This window comes from Anomaloglossus baeobatrachus, chromosome 2 (assembly GCF_048569485.1).
Source record: "Anomaloglossus baeobatrachus isolate aAnoBae1 chromosome 2, aAnoBae1.hap1, whole genome shotgun sequence".
NCBI lineage: Eukaryota > Metazoa > Chordata > Amphibia > Anura > Aromobatidae > Anomaloglossus > Anomaloglossus baeobatrachus.
The window spans coordinates 702,519,381-702,534,329 of record NC_134354.1 but is presented as its reverse complement, the minus strand read 5'-3'; the positions used below and the strand labels follow the sequence as shown (position 1 = coordinate 702,534,329).

The window sequence follows — 14,949 nt, the reverse complement described above, 5'->3', positions numbered from 1 at the left end:
GGGGGACATTATATAACTATACACAGATATATGTACTGTGTATAGCTGATCTATATAATGTTTCTCTGTAGTATATACACTGTGTATAGCTATATCCATATAATGTCCCCCTATAGTATACTGTATATAGCTAGATTTGTCTCCCTGTAGTATATAGCTATATCTACGGTATATAATGTATCCCTGTAGTGTATACTGTGTATAGCTATATAATGTCCTCCTGTAGTGTATACTGTATATAGCTATATCTGTCTCCCTGAAGTGTATACTGTATATAGCTATATAATGTCCTCCTGTAGTGTATAATGTATATAGCTAAATCTAAATATCCTTCTGTAGTATATACTGTGTACAGCTATATCTATATCATGTCTCCCTGTAGTATATTCTGTATATTGCTATATATAATGTCTCCCTATAGTATATAGCTATATCTTTATAATATCTCCATGTAGAGTTTACGGTGTATAGCAATAGAATGTCCTCCTGTAGTATATACTGTATATAGCTATATCTAATGTCCTTCTGTAGTATATACTGTATACAGCTATATCATGTCCCACTGTAGTATATACTGTATGTTGCTATGTCTCCCTGTAGTATATAGCTATATCTCTATATAACGCCTCCCTGTAGTGTATACTGTGTATAGCTATATAATGTCCTCCTGTAGTGTATATTCTGTATATAGCGATACAAGGTCCTCCTGTAGTGCAAACTGTATATAGCTATATCTAATATCCTGCTGTAGTATATACTGTATACAGCTATATCTGTGTCATTTCCCCCTGTATATTGCTATGTCTCCCTGTAGTGTATATAGCTATATCTCTATAGAATGTCCTCCTGTAGTGTATACTGTGTATAGCTATAGAATGCCCTCCTGTAGTGTATACTGTGTATAGCTATAGAATGTCCTCCTGTAGTGTATATACTGTGTATAGCTATATAATGTCCTCCTGTAGTGTATATACTGTGTATATACTGTGTATAGCTATATATGTCTCCCTGTAGTGTATACTGTGTATATTTATATAATGTCCTCCTGTAGTGTATATACTGTGTATAGCTATATATGTCTCCCTGTAGTGTATACTGTGTATAGCTATATAATGTCCTCCTGTAGTGTATACTGTGTATAGCTATATAATGTCCTCCTGTAGTGTATACTGTGTATAGCTATATAATGTCCTCCTGTAGTGTATACTGTGTATAGCTATATAATGTCCTCCTGTAGTGTATACTGTGTATAGCTATATAATGTCCTCCTGTAGTGTATACTGTGTATAGCTATATAATGTCCTCCTGTAGTGTATACTGTGTATAGCTATATAATGTCCTCCTGTAGTGTATATCCTGTGTTTAGCTATATCTATATACTGTATACACCATATACTAGGAAGCTCCGGCCCCGCTCCTCCCCGCACTTCCCCTCGGTGACGGTGCCCTCTGTGTCCTCCTCCCCCGCCCCGCCCCCCCGGTGCCGCCCTCTGCCTATACCGGCCGCGGGTGCGCGCTCCCCGGGTGTCTGCAGCTGTCGGTGCCGCACGCTCCTCACTAATCCCCGCAGCTGCAGCTTTACCATGGCGGATTATCACAAGCCCGACCAGCAGAAGCTGCAGGCGCTGAAGGACACGGCCAACCGGCTGCGGATCCAGTCCATCAGGGCCACCACTGCGGCCGGCTCCGGGTGAGTGATGGGCCGGCACCTGCGCGCCGCTGTATATACCCTGCACAGGTGCGGCCATGTGCTCCACAGAGCCCTAGATACACCTGATAGATACAGAGCACTGTCCTAGATACACCTGATAGATACAGAGCACTGTCCTAGATACACCTGATAGATACAGAGAACTGTCCTAGATACACCTGATAGATACAGAGAACTGTCCTAGATACACCTGATAGATACAGAGAACTGTCCTAGATACACCTGATAGATACAGAGAACTGTCCTAGATACACCTGATAGATACAGAGAACTGTCCTAGATACACCTGATAGATACAGAGAACTGTCCTAGATACACCTGATAGATACAGAGAACTGTCCTAGATACACCTGATAGATACAGAGAACTGTCCTAGATACACCTGATAGATACAGAGAACTGTCCTAGATACACCTGATAGATACAGAGAACTGTCCTAGATACACCTGATAGATACAGAGAACTGTCCTAGATATACCTGATAGATACATCAGATACCCGGGCTAGATACACCTGATAGATACATCAGATACCCGGGCTAGATATACCTGATAGATGCATCAGATACCCGGGCTAGATACACCTGATAGATGCATCAGATACCCGGGCTAGATACACCTGATAGATGCATCAGATACCCGGGCTAGATACACCTGATAGATGCATCAGATACCCGGGCTAGATACACCTGATAGATGCATCAGATACCTGGGCTAGATGCATCAGATACCTGGGCTAGATGCATCAGATACCTGGGCTAGATACATCAGATACCCGGGCTAGATGCATCAGATACCCGGGCTAGATGCATCAGATACCCGGGCTAGATGCATCAGATACCCGGGCTAGATGCATCAGATACCCGGGCTAGATGCATCAGATACCCGGGCTAGATACATCAGATACCTGTGCTAGATACATCAGATACCTGTGCTAGATACATCAGATACCCGGGCTAGATACATCAGATACCTGGGCTAGATACATCAGATACCTGGGCTAGATACATCAGATACCTGGGCTAGATGCATCAGATACCCGGGCTAGATACATCAGATACCCGGGCTAGATGCATCAGATACCCGGGCTAGATGCATCAGATACCCGGGCTAGATGCATCAGATACCCGGGCTAGATGCATCAGATACCCGGGCTAGATGCATCAGATACCCGGGCTAGATGCATCAGATACCCGGGCTAGATGCATCAGATACCCGGGCTAGATGCATCAGATACCCGGGCTAGATGCATCAGATACCCGGGCTAGATGCATCAGATACCTGGGCTAGATGCATCAGATACCTGGGCTAGATGCATCAGATACCTGGGCTAGATGCATCAGATACCTGGGCTAGATGCATCAGATACCCGGGCTAGATGCATCAGATACCCGGGCTAGATGCATCAGATACCCGGGCTAGATGCATCAGATACCCGGGCTAGATGCATCAGATACCCGGGCTAGATGCATCAGATACCCGGGCTAGATGCATCTCCTATATACCGGTCCTAGATACTCAGATACTATAGGTAAATGCAGAGATATCTGGAGGCTGCACAGAGGCTGACTACGCACAGGAGACATTTGTTTCTTCTGCACCAGGACCCACATTTCTGCCCCACTTTCCCCAATTCTGGTGATTTTTCACACATGTATTCCACATCTGATTTATTATTTATCACCACTCCCTTTTTGTTCTTCTTGAAGACTGCCATGGACGGGCTGATGAGCGGGCACTACCATGCTCGGGTGCTCAGTACTGGTAACTAGTGATGAGCGGGCACTACCATGCTCGGGTGCTCAGTACTGGTAACTAGTGATGAGCGGGCACTACCATGCTCGGGTGCTCAGTACTGGTAACTAGTGATGAGCGGGCACTACCATGCTCGGGTGCTCAGTACTGGTAACTAGTGATGAGCGGGCACTACCATGCTCAGGTACTCAGTACTGGTAACTAGTGATGAGCGGGCACCACCATGCTCAGGTGCTTAGTACTGGTAACTAGTGATGAGCGGGCACTACCATGCTCAAGTGCTCTGTACTGGTAACTAGTGATGAGTGGGCACTACCATGCTCGGGTGCTCTGTACTGGTAACTAGTGATGAGCGGGCACTACCATGCTCAGGTACTCAGTACTGGTAACTAGTGATGAGCGGGCACTACCATGCTCGGGTGCTCTGTACTGGTAACTAGTGATGAGTGGGCACTACCATGCTCGGGTGCTCAGTACTGGTAACTAGTGATGAGCGAGCACTACCATGCTCAGGTGCTTAGTACTGGTAACTAGTGATGAGCGGGCACTACCATGCTCGGGTGCTCAGTACTCGTAACTAGTGATGAGCGGACACTACCATGCTCAAGTGCTCTGTACTGGTAACTAGTGATGAGCGGGCACTACCATGCTCGGGTGCTCAGTACTCGTAACTAGTGATGAGCGGACACTACCATGCTCAAGTGCTCTGTACTGGTAACTAGTGATGAGCGGGCACTACCATGCTCGGGGGCTCAGTACTGGTAACTAGTGATGAGCGGGCACTACCATGCTCGGGTGCTCAGTACTGGTAACTAGTGATGAGCGGGCACTACCATGCTCGGGTGCTCAGTACTGGTAACTAGTGATGAGCGGGCACTACCATGCTCAGGTGCTCAGTACTGGTAACTAGTGATGAGCGGGCACTACCATGCTCGGGGGCTCAGTACTGGTAACTAGTGATGAGCGGGCACTACCATGCTCGGGTGCTCAGTACTGGTAACTAGTGATGAGCGGGCACTACCATGCTCAGGTGCTCAGTACTGGTAACTAGTGATGAGCGGGCACTACCATGCTCGGGTGCTCAGTACTCTAAACTAATATGCCCGCTCATCACTAGTTACCAGTACTGAGCACCTGAGCATGGTAGTGCCCGCTCATCACTAGTTACCAGTACAGAGCACCTGAGCATGGTAGTGCCCGCTCATCACTAGTTACGAGTACTGAGCATGGTAGTGCCCGCTCATCACTAGTTACGAGTACTGAGCACTCGAGCATGGTAGTGCCCGCTCATCACTAGTCACCAGTACTGAGCACCTGAGCATGGTAGTGCCCGCTCATCACTAGTTACCAGTACCGAGCACCTGAGCATGGTAGTGCCCGCTCATCACTAGTTACCAGTACTGAGCACCTGAGCATGGTAGTGCCCGCTTATCACTAGTTACCAGTACCGAGCACCTGAGCATGGTAGTGCCCGCTCATCACTAGTTACCAGTACTGAGCACCTGAGCATGGTAGTGCCCGCTTATCACTCGTTAAGAGTACCTAAAAAAGGCTATCCACAGTTGGTTACACTCTCACACTCTCACTCTCAATGTATAGTCATATGTAGTCAAAAATCAGCGTGTCGGAGTCTAGAATAGGACAGAAGTTACTATGTATCTATTACACCATTATAGTGAGCTGACTGATGGATTCTCAGTTAATTCGTATTGCAGCCATCAATGCATCGTGCAGCAGAGTCTATAGAAGACAAGTTGGGTAAAAATATCTGATTCTCAATTGCAAAAATATTTTTTTTTAATCCCATATGCATATATTTAACTAAAAAAAAAAAAAAAAATCCCCAAAAGTGGACAATTTCCTTAATTTTTCCTTTTCTCCCTAAATTTCAGGCATTTCAGATCGGGGTCTATTTATAATTTGAAAAAGGGAAGATGCTTTAAAAGTTTTATATTTGAGTTCTTGCCCTTTTGAGTGAGTTTCTTGATGGAATCCTATTCACTGTTAGGCAATTGCTCAGAATGCAATTACTCAACACATAATTGTGTCCAAATGTGAGAATAAGGAAGCTGGATTAATGGAGTAAGATGTAATGCGTTTCCTCATAGTGACATGTGCATCATTATCTGACCTGGATATAAGGCAATGTGAATGGTGACCAGGAAATAATGTAGAATTTAACAACCTCCCGCTCTATATAAAACCGTTCTTGTGTAAGAAAGGAAAACCAGTGACTTAGGTAATTCACTATCTCAGAAAAAGGAGTGCCGCGGGCGTGGGAGGAAGGGCGTACTGACAACGGTGTGCTAATATCACCGAGCGGTGCACATGTACTCACCGCCATACATGCACAATCAATAGAAAAGAAGTGTAAAACCTTAAATAATTGTGAAAAAAAAATCCAATACAAGATGGAGGACATTATTATAGGAAGGAGGACATTATTATAGGAAGGGGCTCATGATGGGGGACATTATTATAGGAAGGGGCTCATGATGGGGGACATTATTATAGGAAGAATTCAGGATGGGGGACATTATTATAGGAAGGGGCTAAGAGCTGTATAGGCTACAGCTAATGGAAGAGCATAACGTGCTATATTGGACTTGTGCTTTTTCTCTTTTTTTTGTTTTTTGTGTGGAATAAAATATATAAACTATATCACTAAAATGAGTACATCCCTCACATTTTTCGCAATATTTTATATTCCCAAGGGACAAGACTGAAGCTCTGACCCTGTGATACAATGTACAGTGTCAGTGTGCAGCTTGTATACAATGTGCAGTGTCAGTGCACAGCTTGTATAACAGTGTAAATAACTCAACATAAAGCTACGAATGTGTAAACTGCTGGCAACAAAAGTTAGTACACCCCCTAAGTGGAAATTGCCAAATTGGCCCCTTGGTGTGAACATTTTGTGGGGCAGCCATTGTTTTCCAGCATGGCCTTAACACTCTTGGGCCTGGAGGTTACTAGATCTTCACAGGAGCTGCTGGATCTTCTTCCATCCTACATGATGATATCACAGATCTGGTGGATGTTGCACACCTTGAGCTCCTTCACCGTCCATGTGAGCAGGCTCCACAGATGCTCCATAGCGTTTAGGTCTGGAGAAGGTCGGCCGGTCCAGCAATCTTTACCCTCAGTTTCTGTAGCGAGGCAGTGGTGGTCTTGGAAGTTTTGGGTCGTTATAATGTTGGAATATGAAGGGAGGGGATCCTGCTCTGCTTCAATGTCACAGGACATGTTGGCATTCATGGTTCCCTTGTTGACCTATAGCCCCCACAGCCGGCAGCACTTATGCAGCCTCCACCACCATGCCAGACTGTAGGCAGGACACACTTGTCTTTCTCCTCCTCACCTGTTGCCACCACGCACGCTGACACCATGTGAACCAAATAAGTTTATCTTGGTCTCATCACAGGATAGTTCCAGTAAACGATTAGTCTGCTTCTCTTCAGCAAGCTGCAGCTTTCTTGTGCATCGTCTTTAGAAGAGGCTTCCTTCTGGGACAACAGTTATGCTGCAGCTCAGGTTCAGGGTGGTGACAATCTTCTCATAGCCTCAGCCATCTTTATTTAGAGAAACAATTCTTCGTTTCAGATCCTCAGATAATCTTTGCCATGAGGAGCCATGCTAAGCTTCCAGTGACCAGTATGAGAGAATGTGTGTGTGTGTGAGCAATAACACCGAATGTAACACACCGGCCCCCCTGCCCACACCTGAGACCTTGTAACACTGAGTCACATGACACCGGGGATGGAAAATGGCTAATTGGGCACAATTTGGCCATTTTCACTTAGGGGTGTACTCACTTTTGTTTCCAGCGGTTTACACATTAATGACTGTGTAGAGTTCTTTACACTTATACAAGCTGCGCACTGACTCTGCGCATTGTATACAAGCTGCGCACTGACGCTGCGCATGGTATACAAGCTGCGCACTGACGCTGTGCATTGTATACAAGCTGCGCACTGACGCTGTGCATTGTATACAAGCTGCGCACTGACGCTGTGCATTGTATACAAGCTGCGCACTGACGCTGTGCATTGTATACAAGCTGCGCACTGACGCTGTGCATTGTATACAAGCTGCGCACTGACGCTGTGCATTGTATACAAGCTGCGCACTGACGCTGTGCATTGTATACAAGCTGCGCACTGACGCTGTGCATTGTATACAAGCTGCGCACTGACGCTGTGCATTGTATACAAGCTGCGCACTGACGCTGTGCATGGTATACAAGCTGCGCACTGACGCTGTGCATGGTATACAAGCTGCGCACTGACACGGCGCATGGTATACAAGCTGCGCACTGACACTGCGCATGGTATACAAGCTGAGCACTGACACTGCGCATGGTATACAAGCTGAGCACTGACACTGCGCATGGTATACAAGCTGAGCACTGACACTGCGCATGGTATACAAGCTGCGCACTGACACTGCGCATGGTATACAAGCTGCGCACTGACACTGCGCATGGTATACAAGCTGCGCACTGACACTGCGCATGGTATACAAGCCGCGCACTGACACTGCGCATGGTATACAAGCCGCGCACTGACACTGCGCATGGTATACAAGCCGCGCACTGACACTGCGCATGGTATACAAGCCGCGCACTGACACTGCGCATGGTATACAAGCCGCGCACTGACACGGCGCATGGTATACAAGCCGCGCACTGACACGGCGCATGGTATACAAGCCGCGCACTGACACGGCGCATGGTATACAAGCCGCGCACTGACACGGCGCATGGTATACAAGCCGCGCACTGACACGGCGCATGGTATACAAGCCGCGCACTGACACGGCGCATGGTATACAAGCCGCGCACTGACACGGCGCATGGTATACAAGCCGCGCACTGACACGGCGCATGGTATACAAGCCGCGCACTGACACGGCGCATGGTATACAAGCCGCGCACTGACACGGCGCATGGTATACAAGCCGCGCACTGACACGGCGCATGGTATACAAGCCGCGCACTGACACGGCGCATGGTATACAAGCCGCGCACTGACACGGCGCATGGTATACAAGCCGCGCACTGACACGGCGCATGGTATACAAGCCGCGCACTGACACGGCGCATGGTATACAAGCTGCGCACTGACACGGCGCATGGTATACAAGCTGCGCACTGACACGGCGCATGGTATACAAGCTGCGCACTGACACTGCGCATGGTATACAAGCCGCGCACTGACACGGCGCATGGTATACAAGCCGCGCACTGACACGGCGCATGGTATACAAGCCGCGCACTGACACTGCGCATGGTATACAAGCCGCGCACTGACACTGCGCATGGTATACAAGCCGCGCACTGACACTGCGCATGGTATACAAGCCGCGCACTGACACTGCGCATTGTATCACAGGGTCAGATCTCCAGTGCTGTTCCAGGAAACACATATGGGTGAGGGAGAGGAGGGCAGATGCATCTGTTTTGGTGAATAGGGTCCTATATGTCTAAGTGCACATAGCATATGATATTTTGTATCTCTAGGCCATATAGCCTGTTAGAATGTGGGCACCTGTATATTGCTATATGAGGATGGACCATGACTTCAGGGCAGACCACCGATCACTGTGCACGGCAGCATCGTATCCGCAGGTGGATGGCAGGAGACCTGCGATCTGTCTGGAAAACTTGGTCTGTACGTGGACCATGGATCGTGGATGTCTGAATTTGGACTGAGCATTAACAAAAGTTTGGATAATTCCTAAGGCTATGTCCGCACTTTGCGTCGTCCTAGTTGCAGTTGTAAACGCATATTTTGGCAGAAATTGCTTTTGCCAAAGTTGCTTTTGACCATCATAACGCAATAAATAGGTGTGAGTATTTACTGCGTTTTAGCTGCGTTTTTAGCGCTTTTTACATGCTTTTCCATTGCTTAACGTCAGATGCGTTTTGATTACAAAGACACTACTAAATAAAGTTTTAACATACAAATACTATGAAAAAAGGGGAAAAAAAAGAAAACATATAATTTATTAAACCATAACAAATAGATATATTTAATATAATTATAGTGGATTTATACTATGTATGGCTAAAAAACCAATAAATTATTTTTTTTTCATTAATTTAATAGTCGGACTATGTGTGTGTGTAAAGGGACATATCATTCCAGTATTGTGATGCCATAAACGCATGTTTTCTGCAGCTAAAGCAGGTAAAACGCTGGAATTTTGATGTTTGTTGCTTTTTGCAACTTCTCATTGACTTCAATGTTAGCAAAACGCAGCCCAAATGGCAAAAACAATTGACATGCTGCTTCTTTGAACGCAGAGTTTTTGCCCAAAAATATGCAAATTAAACGCCGCGTTTTGAACTGCAAAGTGCGGACTAGAAATCCCCATTTGCCATAGACTTTGCTTGAAAATCAAAACGCATGCCTTTTGGCATGAAAACGCTGCAGTTTGAAACGCAGCTGAAACGCAGATGAAAACGCAAAGTGCGGACACAGCCTAAGAATCACGCGCCTCTTTACCAGGACTCCTTAAAACCTGTTCATGATGAGTGAATACAGCAGCATTGTGCTGGGAACTGTGATCCTGGCACATGCTATTTTTTTATTTTAATGCCCCTTTTCCATCACCTCCCATAGTAAAAAAAAAAAAAAAAAAAAAAAAAAATTCTAAAAAAAACTATGGTGAAGAGCCCCTCATAGGTCCACTGGCCGTGGCTGGAATTTCGGCTTATCCCTATTACAATGGGTTCACACGGCCGTTTTGTCAATTAAAAACGGTCTTTTTTGGATCTGACGTCCTGTTTAAACTTTAAAAGCACAAGAAGCGTCTGTAATCATGAACACTTCACAACCTTCTTTAAAGGGGAACTCCACTGTATTAGCTGAAGTGGATTTGTCACCAGATTTCACAATTGGATCTCTTGGACCTGATCACACTGGTATATTAACTTATGGCTGCACATTGCTGATATAAAAATGAGTATTTTATAAGCTTAGCTAAATATTGAGAGAACGCGTGCTGTAAGTCCTCATGGGAACCATCTTTTAGATTTATTTTTTTCCCCATAAATCAAGTGTGCTTGAAAATAAGAAACTTTATCTTATCTTATCTGTCTTTTTCTCCTCCTGTGCTCTCATTTCACTGGTAAAATGTGTCTTCAGTTGGTGCTTATGAAGTTCTATGGAGTCCTGTATCAGTCCTGTAGTAGAATGTCAGTGTTGGCCTCCGCCTTTCTCCTCCATAGAATCTTAAAAGCACCAACTGTCATCTCCTAGCTCCATAGTGGGAAACACTTCACTGAATACAGATTTTATTTCAGATTTGAGAATGAAAAATCAGTTCAGAAAAAGAATGAAGCAGATTTCTCTGATAAGATACATTGCAAACTTTCTTATTTTTATGTGCACTATTAATTTATGAAATAAAACATTTAAGTGACATTTAGGCTATGTGCGCACACTGCGTATTTTTGACGCTGCGTTTTTGTGCGTTTTTGGCCGCTAAAAATGCACAAAAACGCACCTGCGTCGAAAAAACGCGGCAAAAAACGCATGCGTTTTGCCGCGATTTGGTGCGGTTTTTTGCTGCGTTTTGCTGCGTTTTTGCTCACTGCGTCCTTATGCGTTTTTTATCAGTGAACAAAAAAAAAAAAGTCTGATGTCATTTCCTTCTTCAATGTGTTCTTCATTCTCCACTAGTGTATGCAGAAGAGCAGACAGCTGCAGAACTACAAGGCTCAGCATCCTCCATCCAATAGTGTATGCAGGAGAGCAGACAGCAGTTGTCGAACTACAAGGCTCAGCATCCTCCTTCCAGGACTGTATGCAGGATTTCTTTGCCCTCCCAAACAAAAAAAATGACGTGGGCTTCGCCATATTTTTGTATGCTAGCCGGGTACAGCAGGCAGGTACGGGCTGCCCCCAACCCCCAGCTGCCTATTTTGTACCCGGCTGGGAACCAAAAATATAGGGAAGCCCTTTTTTTTTTTTTTTAAATTATTTCATGAATTTCATGAAATAATTTAAAAAAAAAATGACGTGAGCTTCGCCCAATTTTTGAGTCCAGCCGGGTACAACTAGGCAGCTGGGGATTGGAATCCACAGTGCAGGGTGCCCATGCTTTCTGGGCACCTCCGCTGTGAATTGCAGTCCCGCAGCCACCCCAGAAAATGGCGCTTTCATAGAAGCGCCATCTTCTGGCGCTGTATCCAACTCTTCCAGCTGCCCTGATGCCGGGTGGCTCGCTGGGTAATAATGGGGTTAGGGCTAGCTGTATAGCTGGCCCTAAGCCCGAAATTCATGGTGTCACGCCAATATTAGACATGGCCACCATGAATTTCTAGTAAAGATAAAAAAAAAAAACACAACACACAGAAAAATATTTTTATTAGAAATAAAACACAACACAATTAGTGACTCCATCTTTATTGAAATAAAGAACCCCCCCTCCGCAGTAATCCTGGGTCAGGGTCCCGCGCCGTCCAATCCGGATCCAATATCATCTGATCGGTTTGCTGGAAGGCAAAGCGATCAGATGATGTGTCAGGATCAAGTGCCTGAATCCCATCACACATCAGCTGATTGTATAAAAGCCGATTATACAATCAGCTGATGCATCAGTAGAAAAAAAAAAAATAAAATACTCACTTATGTGCTGATTACCGGCAGCTCCTGCAGTGGAGTCTGATCCTGGCCCATCACTGCAGGAGCTGCCGGTAATTAGGGATGAAGTCTCCTGACGCATCCGCTGATACCGGCCGGGCGCCCGCATCACCGCGATACTTACGATCAGCTGATGCGTCAGGTGACTGCATCAGGTGATCCATCGCCAGGTCCTGCATCCATCGGAGGTTTCCCGGCCGTCTGCACACAGCCGGAGCGGGGGTGGCGATACCGTGAGAGGAGATGGGAGCGGGCATGGCACCGGGAGTCTGCAGACAGGTGAGTATAACTTTTTTTTTTTTTTCTACTGTTCACTTTTGTTTTCGCAGCCGCTTCCACCTCCCGCCCAGACATGGCGCCGCACGGCAGCATACATGCCCAGGACGGGAGGTGGAAGCGGCGGTGACGGTACTGGGAGGATTCACGCTTCTGTATATACTGACAGAAGGAATCATCTTCCTGTACACGTCACTTTACTACCCACCTCCTGCGTTTATAGCTGCGTTTTTGGTCTTAAAAACGCACCAAAACGCAGCTATTTACGTTTCTCATTGCGTCTTTCAACATCCCATTGAACTCAATGGATGAAAAGCGCAGTGAAAAACGCGGGAATAATTGACATGCTGCGTTTTTGTGGCACCACAAAAACGCAGCTGAAAAAAAACAGTTGTGTGCGGACAGCAAAAATGAAAACTCATAGACTTTGCTGGGGAAGCAAAGTCCTGCAGTTTTGAGGCCAAAAACGCATCCGAAAAACGCGCAAAAACGCCGCGAAAAACGCACTGTGTGCACATAGCCTTACACGTTCAGGAGCGGATGAGTACAGTAAAGCCTCCCGCGGTGCAGACTTTTGTTTTTTCACCTGGAAGATGTGATCTAACACCTTTTATCTTCCTGATATAATGGATTGTGAGTTTTCCAGTGTCTCGGGCTGACATTTTGGCTGATTTCTGGCTCGGAGCACAATAATTTCTGCTTTTTTTCACACAGAAAAGCAAAGTCAGAACGAATGAATAACAAAAACACAAGATGCCCTTGATGCACCAAATGTCCCGAGGCTCCCGCTCTCTCCGAGCCTCCTGACCAAACACATCAGCTAATCCTCCGCCAACATGCCAGATCCGCGGAATCCCTCCAGTGCTCGTCCCCATCCGTCACCAGCGGCCCCCTCTGCTCTGGAGCCGCTGCGCTCGCGTTTGTGCTCGGAAATATCCATTTTATCTGAAGAGTCAGAATAAGATGCAGCCTCATGTCTTGTAATAGGGCAGGAACTGTAAAATGGTTATCGGCTACTTACAACTTATTGGTGGTTTTTATTTATTAGCTTATTTATATAAATAAATTGACAACTGGGTGTTACCAGTGGAGGCGTGTCCCTGCACAGAAAAACAGTGTCCAATCAGAGATTAGTATGGAGAGTCCCCCCGGAATAGGGAAATAGTAACCATTTATTCATCCATTTCTAGGAGGAACAATGCAGAAATATAACAAAAGATGCTGCAGAATTACTATAGACTGACGTTGTGACAGCCATAAGACCCCCTGTACCGGACCCCCGTACCAGAGACCCTATTATACACAGTGTTGAGCTGCCTGCACTCCGTAATATACAGACATTTATAAAAACAAAGCTGTATGTGCCCCATTACTGGATATTTGTATGTAAAGTATAAGCCACATGATATTTCACACTTATTGTATCTATGGGGTAATTTCTGGAGGCTTCTCCAGAGAGCGCAGGTAAGATTCTGCCAAAGATGAGGGAAGTTATCTTGAAACCGGAGGTAACAGTTTTGAAAGAGTCGTATAAAGAGAAGAAGTGATGAAATAACCAGAACCTAGGAAATAATAGTTGAGAAAGTGAAGAACACGGCGCTTACTGCAAAATCATACACAATGTAGATCGAAAGGTTACTTGCTAAGATAGATAGATAATGGATAAATAGAATTATCTATCTATCCCTCTATATATCTATCCCTCTATCTATCTATCACTCTATCTATCTATCCCTCTATCTATCTATCCCTCTATCTATCCCTCTATCTATCTATCCCTCTATCTATCTATCCCTCTATCTATCTATCCCTCTATCTATCCCTCTATCTATCTATCCCTCTATCTATCTATCTATCTATCCCTCTATCTATCTATCCCTCTATCTATCTATCCCTCTATCTATCTATCCCTCTATCTATCTATCCCTCTATCTATCTATCCCTCTATCTATCTATCCCTCTATCTATCTATCCCTCTATCTATCTATCCCTCTATCTATCTATCCCTCTATCTATCTATCCCTCTATCTATCTATCCCTCTATCTATCTATCTATCTATCTATCCCTCTATCTATCTATCCCTCTATCTATCTATCCCTCTATCTATCCCTCTATCTATCTATCCCTCTATCTATCTATCCCTCTATCTATCTATCCCTCTATCTATCTATCCCTCTATCTATCTATCCCTCTATCTATCTATCTATCTATCTATCCCTCTATCTATCTATCCATCTATCTATCTATCTATCCCTCTATCTATCTATCCCTCTATCTATCTATCCCTCCATCTATCTATCCCTCTATCCCTCTATCTATCTATCCCTCTATCCATCTATCTATCTATCCCTCTATCTATCCCTCTATCTATCCCTCTATCTATCCCTCTATCTATCCCTCTATCTATCCCTCTATCTATCCCTCTATCTATCCCTCTATCTATCCCTCTATCTATCCCTCTATCTATCTATCCCTCTATCTATCTATCCCTCTATCTATCCCTCTATCCATCTATCTATCTATCCCTCTATCTATCCCTCTATCTATCCCTCTATC

At 45.3% G+C, this 14,949-nt stretch overlaps 1 protein-coding gene across 1 annotated transcript in view; it reads left to right on the top strand.

The window, feature by feature from the left end:
• The first annotated feature begins 1,480 nt into the window (after nucleotides 1-1,480).
• The window catches only part of LOC142289984 (transketolase-like), a 140,871-nt gene continuing 127,402 nt past the window's right edge, over nucleotides 1,481-14,949 (top strand). Inside the window, exon 1 of the mRNA XM_075333928.1 lies at nucleotides 1,481-1,690. Coding sequence (XP_075190043.1) covers nucleotides 1,584-1,690 — 107 coding nt within the window. The 5' untranslated portion in view covers nucleotides 1,481-1,583. The remainder of the gene's footprint in view (nucleotides 1,691-14,949) is intronic.